Source organism: Aythya ferina (assembly GCF_964211825.1).
Source record: "Aythya ferina genome assembly, chromosome: 30".
NCBI lineage: Eukaryota > Metazoa > Chordata > Aves > Anseriformes > Anatidae > Aythya > Aythya ferina.
This window is the reverse complement of record NC_140327.1, coordinates 1405623-1421166: the sequence shown is the minus strand read 5'-3', so window position 1 is coordinate 1421166 and position 15544 is coordinate 1405623. Positions and strand designations below refer to the sequence as shown.

Sequence of the window (15544 nt, the reverse complement as noted above, 5' to 3'; positions counted from 1 at the left end):
TCTCCTAATTATGACTACACCTTGAAATGCAGAAAATTAATTCTCTGCTACAGAAACACAACATTGTTTCTCACAACAGCCCAGCTCAGAGTGGTGGGACCAGGACACCCTGTCACTGCCACTGTGGGGCAGGATGTCGTGCTGCCTTGCCACTTGTCCCCTCAACGCGATGCTCGCAGCTTGGAGGTCAGGTGGATCCGGGATGATTTGTCTGAGACAGTGCACCACTACCGCAATGGAGAGGACCTGTACGGGGAGCAGATGTGGGCATATGCCAGGAGGACAGAACTGGTCAGAGATGGTCTCTCTGCTGGAAGCCTGGACTTGCAAATCACAGGACTGAGACCCTCAGATGATGGCCAGTACGTCTGCACTGTGGGAGATGGTCATGCTTATGATGAAGCCATTGTGGATCTGGAGGTGTCAGGTTAGTGGCTGGGGTGATGGTTCCATGGGAGAGTTTACGTGTCCTTTGAATGTTTCAGCTGTTTCACAGCATGGAGCATACCCATGGATGTGGAGGTAATATTTGGGGAGGGAGCTCCCTGGAGACTTTTGTCAGTTTTCACTGGTGTCCTTGAAGAAAGTAATCATAATATTGTGAGGGCACTGGGCACAGGCTGCTTAGCAGCACCTTCAGCTGTGTCAGCAATGGGACCAAACAGCACACAGGGAGAATCACAGAGTCTTCTGAGGCTCTGAGGTCTGCTTTACTTTTGCTTTCTGTGCTGGGGGAGACCTGAGACTTCAGGAAGTCTCAGGGCTTCATCACCCACCACGGCTTGGTGCAGAGACGCTGCCTGGAGGTGCTGGAGTACAGCACATGTGTTTTTTGCATGATCTGGGGTCACTGGCATTGTGCAGCCCTGCTTTCTGGATTTTGAACCTACTGGGGTGGTTTTGGGGTGCGCGTGAGTGCATGGAGTGTCTGATCCCTGAGACCCTGGTGCCGTGGCTGTCCTAGGCTGTGTCTGGCATGGGAGCAGATGGGGTCATTGCCTTGGAATGAATCCCTCCCCAAGTCAAGCCCCAGCCACACGCTCTTCCCCCAGCCACAGGCACTGACCCCCACCTCTCCCTGGGGGGCTACGAGGCCGGAGGCGTCCGGGTGCTGTGTCGATCGGCCGGCTGGTACCCGCTGCCACAGCTGCTGTGGAGGGATGCTCACGGGCAGCACCTGCCCTCGGTCTCCCAGACACATTCCCAGGACCAGGAGGGGCTCTTTGAAATCGAAGGCGCCGTCATCATGACCGGGAGAGTGGAGGGGCCCTTGTCCTGTGTGATCAGGAGCAGCCGCCTGCAGCAGGAGAGGGAATTTTCCCTGCACATCGCAGGTACAAATGGCACAGCCAGGGTGAGGCCCATGTACTTGTCCCGACCCAGGAGAAGTCTGGGTCTTGCTCTTCCACCCACGGGCATGGAAACACAGCCCTTTTCCTGGTGCCTTTTCTCAGCTCCCTTCTTCCACAACGCCCAGCCCTGGATGGTGGCTCTGGCTCTGGTCCTCCTGCTTTTGGCTGTGTCCATTGGCCTCGGTGTTTATCTCTATCGAAAGCAAGGTAAGCTGGCAGCGCAGGGATGGAGCGGAGGGAGGTGTTCTGCAGGGACCCCCCTGGGTGTGGAGCGGGGCTGAGCCCTGGCCCAGGGAGGTGCGTAGGAGGAGGAAGGGAATGTTCTCCTGGGGATGCCAAAGGCCTTAGGATCGTCTTGGGTCTCTGCCTTGGGCAATGAAGGCAGGGGAGAAGGCAAGGGGCCTTGGCTGGGAGGCCAGGGAGCATGGCTGCAGCGTGGGGCTGGTGGCAAGGCGCAGCCCCCCTGCACGTGTTCCCACCCAGCAACCAAGCTGCTCTGCTCACCACCTGTTCCTCCGCCTTTGCTTTTCAGCGGCACAGAGGCGAGAGCTGGGAGAGTCCTTGCAGCCCCTGCCCCCAGCCCCTGGGGAAGTGGTGTCTGTGCGGGAGGGCCTGGTCTGGGTGGGCTCTGGGGGCTTGTGTGCTGGTGGCTCGGGGGTGCTGGAGGAGCAGCTGGAGCCTGGGGTGGGAGTGTGGAGTGCTGGGGCTGGGGTTGCCCTGGGCACGGGACAAGGGACAGGGCCAGGATGGCTGAAAGGAACGGGGATCAAGGTGGGGATGGGGAGCGAGCTGCGGGACTGCCCTGCTCTGCACTGACACTTCTGGGACAGGGAGGTCCTCCACCGATCCCCATTCACTTCCACTTGCGTTTTGGTGGCACGGTGCAGAGAGCTGCACAAGTGTCTGTCCTTACTGCTACAAGTATTGCAAAAAGCAGGGCCTCGGTCCTTGTTAGTCTGGTCACTACAAGTCTGGGAGCAAGGTGGTCTGTGCACATGCATGAGAGCAAAAAAATTGGGGGTCTAGCCATCTAGCCATGGAAGCAGGAATGGGGTGAAACTCTCTCCACTCTGACCATTCATTCCTTTTGCTTTTCTATATCAGCCAAAAAGGATGCAAAGCTGGGGAAGTCTCCTTCCCCAATGAGAATTCATTTGGTGTCTTCCCATGGACATACTCCCCTCTGACCGTACATTGCTTTTCTCTTTCTTTTCCAGTGCAACAAGCTGTAGAGATAGGTGAGTGTCCATCCATGAACTGAAAGAATTTGTAGTATAGACATGGGATGAGAAGTTTTTCCCTCTGATCATGTATTCCTTATGATTTTCCAGAAGAAAAAGCTGAAAGACTGGGTGAGTCTCTCTTTCCCTGCCCTCTACCCCCATGACTGAAGGAACTGGGGGTCATTCCTTTGTAGCAGCCACTTGATAAGAACCCGATTCCTCTCATCAATGTATTGCTCTTATTTTCCTTTTCAGAGGAACAAGCTGCAGAGCTGGGTGAGTGTCCCTGTCTTGAGCCCCAGGGCAACACCAAGGCGATGTGCAGGGGAGGGTGGGCAGCTGGGACAGAGCAGCCCAGGGCTGGCCCCTCACCCTGCCCACACCCACTGGGCACCAGCCATGGGCTGTGACCAGCTCTCCCCTCTCCTTGCAGCATGGAGAAGGTCTCTTCTGCCTCATAATAGAGGTAGGTGTGCATTGGGTTGCCCTGTGCGGTGCTTCTCCTGCCCTTGCTGGGGCATGTTCAGGAGCCAAGAGGTGCCCCATCTCCTGCCCCGTGGGGCAGCTCCTGGCCCCGAGCTGGGGAAAGCCTGCCCAGGGCTGAGCTCTGCCCCTGATGGCCTGGCTTCTTCTGTCCCTGCAGTGAAGGTGACCCTGGATCCAGACACGGCTCATCCTGATCTTGTTGTGTCTCAGGACAAGAGCAGTGTAAGACGGGAAAGTGAAGGGCAGCAGGTGCCTGACACACCAGAGAGATTTAACTATTTGTGCTGCATTCTGGGCCGTGAGGAGTTCAGAGAGGGAAGGCACTGCTGGTTGGTGGAGGTGGAGGGAGAGCGGCTAAAGGATTCAGGATGGGCTATGGGGGTGGCCAGGGCATGTGTGGAGAAGAAGAAATGGATCAACATGAGACCTGAAGAAGGGATCTGGGCTCTGCAGTACTATAAGGGAAAGCTGGAGTCTCTCACATCTCCTCGCACCTCGTTGTCCCTCTCCCCTGTCCCCACATTGATCTGGGTCTGTCTGAACTGTACCCAGCAGCAGGTGTCTTTCATCAATGCTGACAATGGGGTCCAGATCTTCACTTTCACAGCAGCCTCCTTCAATGGGGAGAGCATCCGCCCCTGGTTCCTGTTGTGGACACGGGGAATTCAGCTGTGCCTGAGGGACAGCACCCCCCAGACCCTGTCCCCAGCCCTGGGGGACTCCTGCCCTTCTCCAGACACTCCTCAAACACCTCTCCTTGGTCCTGCAGGAGCAGCACAGGAATGAGGGGCAGTGGGGCCAGGGGCTGCCCTGTGTTCCTCCCTGCTACTGGAGGAGGGCTGGGATGCTGCAAGCAGGGGCCAGGTCCCTTGCAGCCCCTGGGCTCTGCCCTGCACGCGGCTCCTGTGCTGGGGCACAAGCCCTGCTGGCACCCACGGCTCTCACCCTGCCTCTGAGCTCCAGCGGGCAGCACAGGGGCTGCAGCAGCTCTCCACGCTCCTCTCCCCTCTGCTTGCACTGCTTGCAGACCCCAGGGCAAGGGATGTGGTCACTGTGTGCTCCCAGCCATTTCAGGCCACCTTTGCCTCCTAGGTTGGGTTGATCCTTGCTGTGTGCCTGGTGCTGAGCATGAGCAGCCTGTGGGGGCTCTTTGTTCCTTCCTCTGCAGCACATCAAGGCCCAGCAGCAGCAGAACTGTGTCAAATAAAGTTTTGTACAGGAAGATGGAGTCTGGCAGTGGCATTTCTTGGTTGCTTTGTGTCCTGAGGCTTTGCTGCCTTGAAGGCGTCTTGCAGCAGACCTGTCCTTGGTGTTGGTCCTGGGAGTCAGAGCCAGGAGGAACCAAAGCGCCAACTGCCCCTTGGTTCTCCATCTGTTCCCTGGCACCCCCTTGTCCCAGCTGGGTCATTGCCCTGACCTGGGCTAGACAGGGTAATGACCCAGCTGGGACAAGCAGATCCCCAAGAGCTTCCATCCTCCCATCACACGGGCTCGGTTGAGGTTCTGCCTGCAGGGGGGGCATGACCAGCTTTTTGAAGTCCTCCTAGCAGAGGCAGCAGGTGGCGTCAACCTTAAAGCTGTCCATCAGGTCCTTTCAAGCCATCTCCATGTCCCATGTTTCTCTTCTACCACCCAAGTTGTTCCCGTGGCTGTTTTATTTTCCCCTGCTCAGGGCAGGGTTCAGCCAGAGATGGGCTTGCAGGAGCCATGGGGCCACCCCAGCTTCACCAACCCTCAGCAATCAGTAACAATCCTGCACTCCCAGAAAACCAGTGCCACTTTTTGCACCTTGTTTAAAAGCAAGCAGGCAAACAAGCTGACATTCTCAAGCCAAATTCATTGCGGTGTGTTTTAAACATCGCAGCATTAAAATCAGGAGCAGACACAGTGCAGAAACAGGGGAAGGAAATGCGTTCGGAAGACACTGCATCCGATAGAAGCAGGTGATCCAAACAGACCGAACCTCAGTGAGATGGAGCCTCCGTGGCTGCAGGACTCCCTTGGCCTCTTCGAAGGTTTAACTATATGAAGGTGGGAAGCTAAGAATAGGTTTTGAACCCAGCTACACAATGAGGAGACACAGATGCTCTCCTCCAGCTGGTTCTCAATGCCAAGCTGAGTGGTCTCCACACCCAACCATCCATCTTCATGCACGTGGGGTCTCACCATCCCAAAATCCCATCATCCTTCATCCCATTGAGATCCCACCATCCTCACACCCCATCCTCTTTAATCCCAGCAGGGTCCCACCATCACAAAACCCCATTGTCCTCCACTCCAGTGGGGATCCACCACCACAAACCCCATCCACCTTCACCCCAGTGGGGTCTCTTCATCTCCAAAACCCCATCATCCTCCATTCCACTGGGCTCTCACCAACCCCAAACCTCAAAACCCTCCACCCACTGCTGTCCTACCATCCTCTCAGCCAATTATCCTACATCCCACTGGGCTCCCACCATCCCCAAAGCCATCCCAGGGCCAGGGACTGACTGACCACCACGTTCCCTAAGCGCTACAAGAAGCTGTGCCATGACCACCAGCTGCATGCCTGGTCCTCCTCAATTCACAGATGTAATCTTCAGAGGGTTGTTTGGGAAGAACAGTGAAAGTTAGGCTCCACATGGCTTTTCTGGTGGAAGAGGAGGGCTGAGGGAACAGTGAAGCCCATCCCGCAGTCAGGACACTGATAGGGTTTCCCTACCAAGTGCTTTTTCCAATGTTGGTTGAACGCCGAGCTTTCAGAGAAGGCTTCCCCGCAGTCAGAGCACGGATAAGGGGGTTGTTCCCGGTGAGTCCTGAGATAGGCTTAGTAGACTGAATTCTTTGCAAGGCTATACTGCACTGGGGACATTTATAGGTCCCCCAGCCTGCCCGCTGGCAGGACAGAGCAAGAAGCTGAAACGTCCTTGGCTTGGTGTAAGCACTGCTCTGCAACAATTGAAACATCAGCGTGTTATCAGCACTCCTCTCATCCTAGGCCAAAACATAACATTCTACCAGCTACAAGGAGGAAAATTAACTCTATCCTAATTGAAACCAGGACAGGATTTCATGATGACATCAGACAGTTTTCTTAGTACTCTGGGATGAATCCCATCAGGCCCTATAGTCTCCACCTGTAGGAGCAAATCGCATGCTAAGTCAATATTTGCTGGGAGTTTATCATTCCTGCTCTCACGGTCCTCCAGCTCAGGGCAACTGGGGTCCCAGAGCCCATTGTCAGTGTTGAAGACAAAGGCAAAAAAAGCATTAAACATGCCCCTGTTTGTGAGGAGACCGTCCCCATCAAGTAAAGGACCACTGTTTTCTCCGGTTCTACTTTTGCTGTTTAGATATTTTATAAAACTCAGTTTTATTTCCCCCAACAGTTCTGTCAAGCTTCAACTCAAATTGAGCTTTAGCCATATGAATTCACCCTGATAAGGACTAGGGCAGCAGATTCTGAGGCATCACATAGTTCCTTAAAGAACAGTTCATCCATGTCACCATCCTAGCTGCATGCAGAAGCTGTCCCTCTGCTCCTTGGAAGCCATTTCCACACCAAAGTCTCCACCGTGCTGCAGAAGAGCTTTGCTTGCCAGAGGGCAAAAGGTCTGCCCATTTCTGCCTCCACTGGGATGGACAGAGCCAGGAGTGGGGCTGGCTCTTTGTCCCCACCACCCTGGGAAAAGGGTGGCACTGAGATGCTCGGCAGCCAGCTGTGCCTCTTTCCCTGCAGCCTCCGATGGCGCTCTGCCCTGCAGCATCTTGCACCCTTCCCACAAGGGTCAGGGCTCCTCCCAGAGGGTTACTGCAGACAAGAGCTGAGCAGAAGTTGGTGAAGTCACGTGTAGCCTTCTAGTTCCTGCAGCTATGGTGGGTGCTGTGAGGGACGACTATTTTGGTGAGACTGCCTTGGAGAAGAACACCTGGGGCTGCCTTCTGTGTCCTCCAGCCCATGATAAGCGCAGGCTCTGCACCCTGCCCAAGGCGCTGCTGGCCGTGGCTCCCTGTGCCCAGGCCTGCAGCCCCTCAGTACCTTACTCTTCTACCCCCAGATCCTGCTCCCGCTGCAGCAGAGCTGAGGCTCCACAGGTTCTGCGGCCGCCCCAGCCTCACCAGCCATGCCAGCGGCTTCCTGACTTCCCTCGTCACTCTGCACCTTCTCCAGCTGGGCTCAGGTAGGATCCTGCAGGGATGCTGGGGGCTCTCCCCCCTGTGCATGCAGATGTGCTGCCATAGGGCAGGGGAGCGGCTCCAGGGCAGGGGGACCAGAGCCCACAGCTCGGTCCCTGCTGGGTTTCACTTTCCCTTTGGGTCTTTCACACAATATGGGCGCTGCCTTGCCTGCCCTTTCTGTGTCTCCTTCACCTGCCCGAATGCTGCAGAGAGGGCTCCCACTCCCAGCACACCTCCTTCTCCTGCACGTCCTCCCTCTCCCCCTCCTGTTTCCCTGGTGGTTTCCCATGGGACACGGGGAACACAGAACACACCAACTCACACACAGCTCGCCCTTTGACACTCACTGCCCCTAAATTTACGATGGCAAAAACTCACCGCCTCTCTGTATCCTTCTCAATTGCCCAGCCAAGCTCAGAGTGGAGGGACCAGGCCACTCTGTCACTGCCACCGTGGGGCAGGATGTCGTGCTGCCCTGCCACTTGTCCCCTCAACGCGATGCTCGCAGCTTGGAGGTCAGGTGGATCCGGAATGATTTCTCTGAAACAGTGCACCACTACCGCAATGGAGAGGACCTGTATGGGGAGCAGATGGAGGCATATGTTGGGAGGACAGAGTTGGTCAGAGATGGTCTCTCTGCTGGAAGTCTGGACTTGCAAATCAGGGGGCTGAGACCCTCTGATGATGGCCAGTACGTCTGCACTGTGGAAGATGCTGATGCTTATGCCGAAGCTATTGTGGAGCTGGAGGTGTCAGGTTAGTGGCTGGGTTGAGGCATTCAAGGGATGGTGCAGGTGTCCCCGGGTCTGTGTGTCCCACCCAGGACCTGGTCCCATCCTCATGGCCATCTACGTGGCCTTTCAAACAGTAGAGTGTGATGAGGCCTTTCCTCTGTCAGTGAGCACTTGTACACCAAGAAGTACACCTGTGCCCTTGCAGGCTTTTTATTGAGAGAGAGCTGCATGAATGCAATGATTTAATTCAGTCTCATGGACCCTATTTGAACTCCATCCCAATGCTGTTGTGTGGGCAGTGGGCACACGTTTCCGAGAAGGTCCTTCAGCTGTGCCAACAATAGGTGTGGGTTAGGGGTGAGAGTGGCTCCTTGAAGCGTCCAGTCCCTGAGCCCCTGGGGACATGGCTGGTCTGTGCTGTGTCTGGCATGGGAGCAGATGGGGTCTTTGCTTTGGAACTGAATCCCTCCCAAAGTCAAGCCCCAGACACAGGCTCTTTCCCCAGCCACAGGCGCTGACCCCCACCTCTCCCTGGGGGGCTACGAGGATGGAGGCGTCCGGGTGCTGTGTCGATCGGCCGGCTGGTACCCGCTGCCACAGCTGCTGTGGAGGGATGCTCGCGGGCAGCACCTGCCCTCGGTCTCCCAGACACATTCCCAGGACCAGGAGGGGCTCTTTGAAATCGAAGGCGCCGTCATCGTGACCGGGAGGGTGGAGGGGCCCTTGTTCTGCGTGGTCAGGAACAGCCGCCTCCAGCAGGAGTGGAAATTTTCCCTGCACATTGCAGGTACAAATGGCACCGCCAGGGTGAGGTGTTCCTGGCCCCTGCACTTGTCCTGACCCAGGAGAAGTCTGGGTCTTGCTCTTCTAACCCCAGCCATGTAAACGCAGCCCTTTTCCTTGTGCCTTTTCTCAGCTCCCTTCTTCCACAACGCCCAGCCCTGGATGGTGGCTCTGGCTCTGGTCCTCCTGCTTTTGGCTGTGTCCATTGGCCTCGGTATTTATCTCTTTCGAAAGCAAGGTAAGCTGGCAGCGCAGGGATGGAGCGGAGGGAGGTGTTCTGCAGGGACCCCCCTGGGTGTGGAGCGGGGCTGAGCCCTGGCCCAGGGAAGTGCGTAGGAGGAGGAAGGGAATGTTCTCCTGGGGATGCCAAAGGCCTTAGGATCGTCTTGGGCCTCTGCCTTGGGCAAGGAAGGCAGGGGAGAAGGCAAGGGGCCTTGGGTGGGAGGCCAGGGAGCATGGCTGCAGCGTGGGGCTGGTGGCAAGGCGCAGCCCCCCTGCACATGTTCCCACCCAGCAACCAAGCTGCTCTGCTCACCACCTCTTCCTCCACCTTTGCTTTTCAGTGGCACTGAGACGAGAGCTGGGAGAGTCCTTGCAGTCCCTGCCCCCAGCCCCTGGGGAAGTGGTGTCCCTGTTGGAGGGCCTGGTCTGGGTGGGCTCTGGGGGCTTGTGTGCTGGTGGCTCGGGGGTGCTGGAGGAGCAGCTGGAGCCTGGGGTGGGAGCAGGGAGTGCTGGGGCTGGGGATGCCCTGGGCATGGGACAGGTCCGGGATGGCTGAAAGGAACAGGGATCAAGGTGGGGACAGGGAACAAGCTGCGGGGCTGCCCCACTCTGCTCTGACACTTCTGGACAGGGACGTCCTCCATCCATCCCCATGCACTTCCCTTTGTCTTTTGGTGGCACAGTGCAGAGAGCTGCACAAGTGTCTGTCCTTAATGCTACAAGTCTTGCAAAAAGCTGGGCCTCGGTCTTTGTTAGTCTGGTCACTACAAGTCTGGGAGCAAGGTGCTCTGTGACCATGCATGAGAGCAAAAAAAATTGGGGTCTACCCATGGCAGCAGCAATGGGGTGAAAGTCTCTCCACTCTGACCTTTTATTCCTTTTGCTTTTCTATAGCAGCGAAAAAGGATGCAAAGCTGGGTAAGTCTCCTTACCCAATGAGAAGGCATTTGGTGTCTTCCCACAAGCATACTCCCCTCTGACCTTACATTGCTTTTGTTTTTCTTTTTCTTTTCCAGTGCAACAAGCTACAGAGATAGGTGAGTGTCCATCCCTGAACTGGAAGAATTTGAAGTGTAGACAGTGTGTGAGAATTTTTTTCCCTCTAATCATACATACCTTATGCTTTTCTTTTCCAGAGGAAAAAGATGCAAGACTGGGTGAGTCTCTCTTCCTCCCCCCAACTGAAGGAATTGGAGGTCTTTGGTTTGTAGCAGTCATTGTTGATAAACTGACTGCTCTCATCGATGCATTGCTTTTCTATTTTGTTTGTAGATGAACAAGCTGCAGAGCTGGGTAAGTCTCCCGGTGCTCAATCCCAAGGGCAACACCAAGGCGATGTGCGGGGGAGGGTGGGCAGCTGGGACAGAGCAGCCCAGGGCTGGCCCCTCACCCTGCCCACACCCACTGGGCACCAGCCATGGGCTGTGAACAGCTCTCCCCTCTCCTTCCAGCATGGAGAAAGTTTCTGCTGCCTCACAATACAGGTAGGTGTGCATTGGGTTGCCCTCTGAGGTGCTTCTCCTGCCCTTGCTGGGGCATGTTCAGGAGCCAAGAGGTGCCCCATCTCCTCCCCGTGGGGCAGCTCCTGGCCCCGAGCTGGGGAAAGCCTGCCCAGGGCTGAGCTCTGCCCCTGATGGCCTGGCTCCTTCTGTCCCTGCAGTGAAGGTGACCCTGGATCCACACACGGCTCATCCCCGTCTTGTGGTGTCTCAGGACAAGAGCAGTGTGAGATGGGAAAGGAAACAACAGGAGGTGCCTGACACACCGGAGAGATTTGACAAGTGGGGCTGCGTGCTGGGCCGTGAGGAGTTCAGAGAGGGGAGGCACTGCTGGTTGGTGGAGGTGGAGGGAGAGCAGCTAAAGTATTCACGGTGGGCCTTTGGGGTGGCCAGGGGATCTGTGAAGAGAAAGGGGTCTTTCAAAAGGAGCCCTGAAGAAGGGATCTGGGCTGTGCAGTACTATGACGGGCAGCTCAAGTCTCTCACATCTCCTCGCACCCCCTTGTCCCTGTCCCCTGTCCCCACAAGGATCTGGGTCTGTCTGGACTGTACCCAGCAGCAGGTGTCTTTTATCAACGCTGACAATGGGGTCGAGATCTTCACTTTCACAGCAGCCTCCTTCAATGGCGAGAGCATCCGCCCCTGGTTCTCAGTGGAGACGCAGGGAATTCAGCTGTGCCTGAGGGACAGCACCCCCCAGACCCCGTCCCCAGACCTGGGGAGCTCCAGCCCTTCTCCAGACACTCCTGCATCACCTCTCCTTGGTCCTGCAGGAGCAGCACAGGAATGAGGGGCAGTGGGGCCAGGGGCTGCCCTGTGTTCCTCCCTGCTGCTGGAGGAGGGCTGGGATGCTGCAAACAGGGGCCAGGCCCCTTGCAGCCCCTGGGCTCTGCCCTGCACGTGGCTCCTGTGCTGGGGCACAAGCCCTGCTGGCACCCACGGGTCTCACCCTGCCTCTGAGCCCCAGCGGGCAGCACAGGGGCTGCAGCAGCTCTCCACGCTCCTCTCCCCTCTGCTTGCACTGCTTGCAGACCCCAGGGCAAGGGATGTGGTCACCGTGTCCTGCTGGCCAGTGCAGGCCACCTTTGCCTCCTAGTTCGGGGTTGATCCTTGCTCTGTGCCTGGTGCTGAGCATGAGCAGCCTGTGGGGGCTCTTTGTTCCCTCCTCTGGAGCACATCAAGGCCCAGCGGCAGCAGAACTGTGTCAAATAAAGTTTTGTACAGGAAGATGGAGTCTGGCAGTGGCATTTCCTGGGTGCTTTGTGTCCTGAGGCCTTGCTGCCTGGGAAGGCGTCTTGCAGCAGACCGTCTCCTCACACGCCTTGCCCTGCAGAGCCTTCGCCGTCCTCGTAGCCCTCCCTTGGAGGCTCTCGCACAGTTTCACGCCCTTCGTCTGCTGCGGTGCCCACAGCTGCACGCAGTGCTCGAGGCGAGGCCGCAGCAGGCCGAGCAGAGCAGGACGATCCCTTCCCTCGGCCGGCCAGCAGTGCCGTGCCTGAGGCACCCCAGGGCATGCTTGGCACTTTGGGGTCCCATGCCATGGCCCCCACACACCCGCTCCTCTTGGTAAGACACTGTAGGAGTGTGTGAGCCTCTGCCCTGTCCCCAGAACACTGCAGAGACACCAGCGGGGCTTGTGGAGCATCTTTATTGTATGAGATGGGGCCAACCGTGATCCGCCGGTGCTGGGAGGTGTCCGTCTGGGGGTCCTCAGGTGCTGCCTGGGGAAGGGGGAACACACAGGGCGAGATATGGGGTGATTCGCCCCTCGCCGATGGGGATGGGGATGGGGACAGCGTTACCTGCGGGGTAGTTGTCTCCAGGGAGGGGAGTGTAACCTGGGGGGGGGAGAAGAGGAGTGAGCAGAGTCCTTGTCACCCTTGACCACGGCCCCGGCTCTCCCCGGACACTCACCCGGGGCAGGAGGCCTGGCCTTGTAGCGGTAGACGCCAGCGAGAAATAAGCCAAGTCCCAGCACCATCAGCACGGTGGCCACCGCCACCAGTATGGTCACCTCCGGCATCAGTCCAGGACCTGCAGGGACACGGCCAGGTGAGTGGCAGCAAGGAGCCAAGACCGCCGGCCTCCGGCTGCGGTCCTGCGCCTCTCCACTCACTCCAGTCCTCCAGGAGAGGCTCCTGCAGGCTGACGTGCTGCACCGAGCATGTGTAGGTGTCGCCTGCCACCGGGGCCACCAGCAGGGACACCTGTGTCTGGTAGCTCCAGTCGCAGTTGGGGATGGCGGAGATGGGGTTGTAGTCGTCGGGCTCCACGATGTCCCCGTTGTGCAGCCAGATGACGGTCACCTCGGGGGGGTAGAAGCCCCAGATGTGGCAGCTGAGGCGGACGGGCACACGGGCGTTCCCTGTCTCCGCGGGGATGATGCGGACTTGGGGCTGCGCTGGAGTAGATATGGGGATGGGGTCAGTGGCGGGCAAGCCCCTTTTCCCTGCCCTGTGCAACGTCCTCATGCAATGTTCAGTGCAACACTCCCGTGCAAGGCTTTCTGCAGCAGAGCAGAGGATCGGACAGGCAGGGCTATGTTTTTTCGGCATCGAGCCCACTTGAGGGAGCCACCAGAACCTGGCAGCCTTCGCCATGGAGACTGACAAGGCTTACGTGAAGCCAGCAGGGCCCCCTCCCCGAAGGTTCAGAAACAGCACCTTGGGAGTGCAAAGACGAGGAATGCGGCGACCAGGGCAGGCAAACACGGCATGGCGCATCAAAACAGAGTGGCAGGCAGTTCACGCAGTCAGGGCAAGCAGGGAGGGCAGAGCGTTGCCCCCCACGGCCCATACGAACACCTCCTCTATCAGCAGTCTGCTGTTAGCTAGGCTCCAATGGTCTCCACCAGGCACAGTGCTCTCTCTAGCAAGTCTGTACACACCCAGACTGACTGCCCGCTCAAAAATGCACCAGTTCAGGTCTCCGGGTGCAGGGAGCGTCTGAGCCTCTTGCTGCCATCTGCAGGAGGCAGAGAGACTGTGTGTGCGTGAGGTGAGAGCAGGTGGATGACCCGGTGCGCGTGGTGGCAGAACTCAAGGAGGAGGTGGAGAGGTTGAGGGCTACCAGGGAGTGTGAGCAGGAGATAGCCTGGTGGGGAACTCCCTCCGGGACTTGAAGGAGAGCAACAGGGGTGAGACACCCCAAATGGGGGTGGACCCCCTCCCCTGTCGCTGTCGGGCAGAGGCAGGAGACCTAGGAGTTGAGGAGGAATGGAGACAGGTCCCTGCTCGACATCGCAGGCGATGCAAACCCTGCCGGCCTCACCTTCCCAGGTGCCCTTCCACAACAGGTTTGAGGCCCTGGAGCTTGAGGGACCGGGAGCTGAGGAAGAGGTAGAAAGTGTAGCCAGGAGGATGCCTAGGGTGAGGAAGTCGACTCCACGCCTCAGGACTGCTATCCTCTTTTGATAGTCCAGGTTGGCAGTGCTGCCATTGAAGAGAGAAGCCTGAAGGCTATCAAACGGGACGTTAGGGGACTGGGGCGGTTAGTGGATGGAGGGGGACTACCTCTGTAGTCCTTCCATATTGACTGACCTCGCCTCCAGCAAACAAGAAACTTTCCTTATCCTCCTAAGCTCCAGAAGAAGGTCCCTGCCCATCTGAGCAAACCTTCTGAACTGGCTGCTTTAATGGAGATGGGAGCAGCACTGGCACTTTGCCTTCAGCACCCTGGGCAAAGGTTGGCAGCTCTGGGCTCGGCACCCAGCTGTGCCCCATTCCCTGCAGCCTCTGATCCTGCTCAGCTCTTCACTGCCATCTCTCCACATTTTTCCATTGCTCACAGTTTGATTCCTCCTTGCATGTGTGGAGATGAACAAGCTTAGCCAGTGGCTTTCCCTGGAGGTCTGGAGAGGCCCCTGCTCGGGACAAGCAAATCGTGCTTGCTAAAGGCAGTGGACTGGGCACCCAGCTGCGATGGGATGGTGGTGTCAGCTCTGCAGAGCTCCCCAGACATTCCCCTAGGGGCAGAGCTGCTCCAGGAGGGTTATTGCAGCCAGGAACTGGGCAAAGGTTGGGAAAGTTGGGCGGAGCCTTGTACTTTCTGCAGTTCTGCTGGGTGCCGTGAAGGACATCTGCCTGGGATTGGAGAAGAACCCCTGGGGGGCCACCTGCCCCCTGGGGGACCTCTCTCTCAGATGGGGCTCCCCTGGGGCTGCAGCCACCCCAGCTTCACCGGCCATGCCAGGGGCCTCCTGACTTTCCTCGCCACTCTGCTTCTGCTCCACCTGGGCTCAGGTAGGACCCTGAGAGGCTGCTGGGGGCTCTCCCCCCTGTGCATGCAGACTTGATGCTGTGGGACAGGGGAGCAGCTGTGGGAAAGGGGGTCCCGAGCCCACAGCTCGCCCGTGCTGGGTTTCACTTTCACTTTGGTTCTTTCACGCAATATGGCTGCTGCCTTGCCTGCCCTTTCTGTGTGTCCTTCACCCGCCCGAATGCTGCAGAGAGGGCTCCCACTCCCAGCACACCTCCTTCTCCTGCACGTCCTCCCTCTCCCTCTCCTGTTTCCCGGGTGTTTTCCCATGGGACACGGGGGACGCAGCACGCACCAATTCACACACAGCTCTCCCTTTCTCACTCACTTCCCCTAAATTTACGATGGCAAAATCTTACCTCCTCTCTGTGCCCTTCTCCATTGCCCAATGTGAGAAACATCTCAAATAATTTTCTTCAGACTGGATCTTCTGTGAAGCTATTTTATTCACAATAGCAACGGTCCTGTCAATCAGGAGCACATTTTAGTAAACAAATCCTAACATTTTTTTCCCCATTACCCAACACCTGATCACCTCCCCTTTTTCCTCTTTGGATGAGTACTACAGGTTCACAAGCTACTTGACACACTTCTATACTGTATTTGTATAATTTTTCTTTCTTTCTTTTTTTTTTTTTTTCAACACTTTAATTTCTCCTTTCTTATATTTTGAGAACTTGTGATCATTGTTTTCCTATTCTCACACTGCTCATCCAGTTTTCCTCAAGCTTCTACCTTATTTTGGAACAGTGAGGCCTTCTATGGTCCACTTATCTACTTAGCATTTCTCCTAATTATGACTACACCTTGAAATGCAGAAAATTAAT

At 57.0% G+C, this 15544-nt stretch overlaps 3 protein-coding genes across 48 annotated transcripts in view; 2 read left to right on the top strand and 1 right to left on the bottom strand.

Annotated features, from left to right (window-relative positions):
• The window catches only part of LOC311425281 (butyrophilin subfamily 3 member A3-like), a 74427-nt gene that overhangs the window by 39682 nt on the left and 19201 nt on the right, over positions 1-15544 (top strand). For 17 of the 32 annotated variants that reach the window (XM_084500965.1, XM_084500991.1, XM_084500967.1 and 14 more), the window contains 3 exons: positions 7102-7224; positions 7631-7978; positions 8462-8743. In XM_084500965.1, the coding sequence (XP_084357091.1) occupies positions 7102-7224; positions 7631-7978; positions 8462-8743 (753 nt within the window). Of the gene's footprint in view, positions 1-79; positions 428-1052; positions 1335-1454; positions 1560-7101; positions 7225-7630; positions 7979-8461; positions 8744-15544 lie in introns of all 32 variants that reach the window. The other 15 variants (XM_084500980.1, XM_084500976.1, XM_084500979.1 and 12 more) reach the window with 6 other exon arrangements.
• The window catches only part of LOC311425343 (HLA class II histocompatibility antigen, DM beta chain-like), a 33799-nt gene that overhangs the window by 3582 nt on the left and 14673 nt on the right, over positions 1-15544 (bottom strand). Inside the window, exons 1-6 of one of the 4 annotated variants that reach the window (XM_084501175.1) lie at positions 15077-15319; positions 13348-13424; positions 12577-12861; positions 12375-12494; positions 12263-12298; positions 11378-12177 (exon numbers count right to left, since the gene is read on the bottom strand). In XM_084501175.1, the coding sequence (XP_084357301.1) occupies positions 11774-12177; positions 12263-12298; positions 12375-12494; positions 12577-12861; positions 13348-13424; positions 15077-15099 (945 nt within the window). In that variant the 5' untranslated portion in view covers positions 15100-15319 and the 3' untranslated portion in view covers positions 11378-11773. Of the gene's footprint in view, positions 1-11377; positions 12182-12262; positions 12299-12374; positions 12495-12576; positions 12862-13347; positions 13425-15076; positions 15525-15544 lie in introns of those variants that run through there. The other 3 variants (XM_084501177.1, XM_084501176.1, XM_084501178.1) reach the window with 3 other exon arrangements.
• LOC311425300 (butyrophilin subfamily 1 member A1-like) overlaps positions 1-15544 on the top strand; it is a 47885-nt gene that overhangs the window by 28099 nt on the left and 4242 nt on the right. For 3 of the 12 annotated variants that reach the window (XM_084501065.1, XM_084501061.1, XM_084501056.1), the window contains 4 exons: positions 2684-2704; positions 2831-2851; positions 3009-3041; positions 3219-4289. In XM_084501065.1, coding sequence (XP_084357191.1) covers positions 2684-2704; positions 2831-2851; positions 3009-3041; positions 3219-3847 — 704 coding nt within the window. In that variant the 3' untranslated portion in view covers positions 3848-4289. Of the gene's footprint in view, positions 1-2569; positions 2591-2683; positions 2705-2830; positions 2852-3008; positions 3042-3218; positions 4290-10412; positions 10446-10621; positions 11688-15544 lie in introns of those variants that run through there. The other 9 variants (XM_084501059.1, XM_084501057.1, XM_084501067.1 and 6 more) reach the window with 6 other exon arrangements.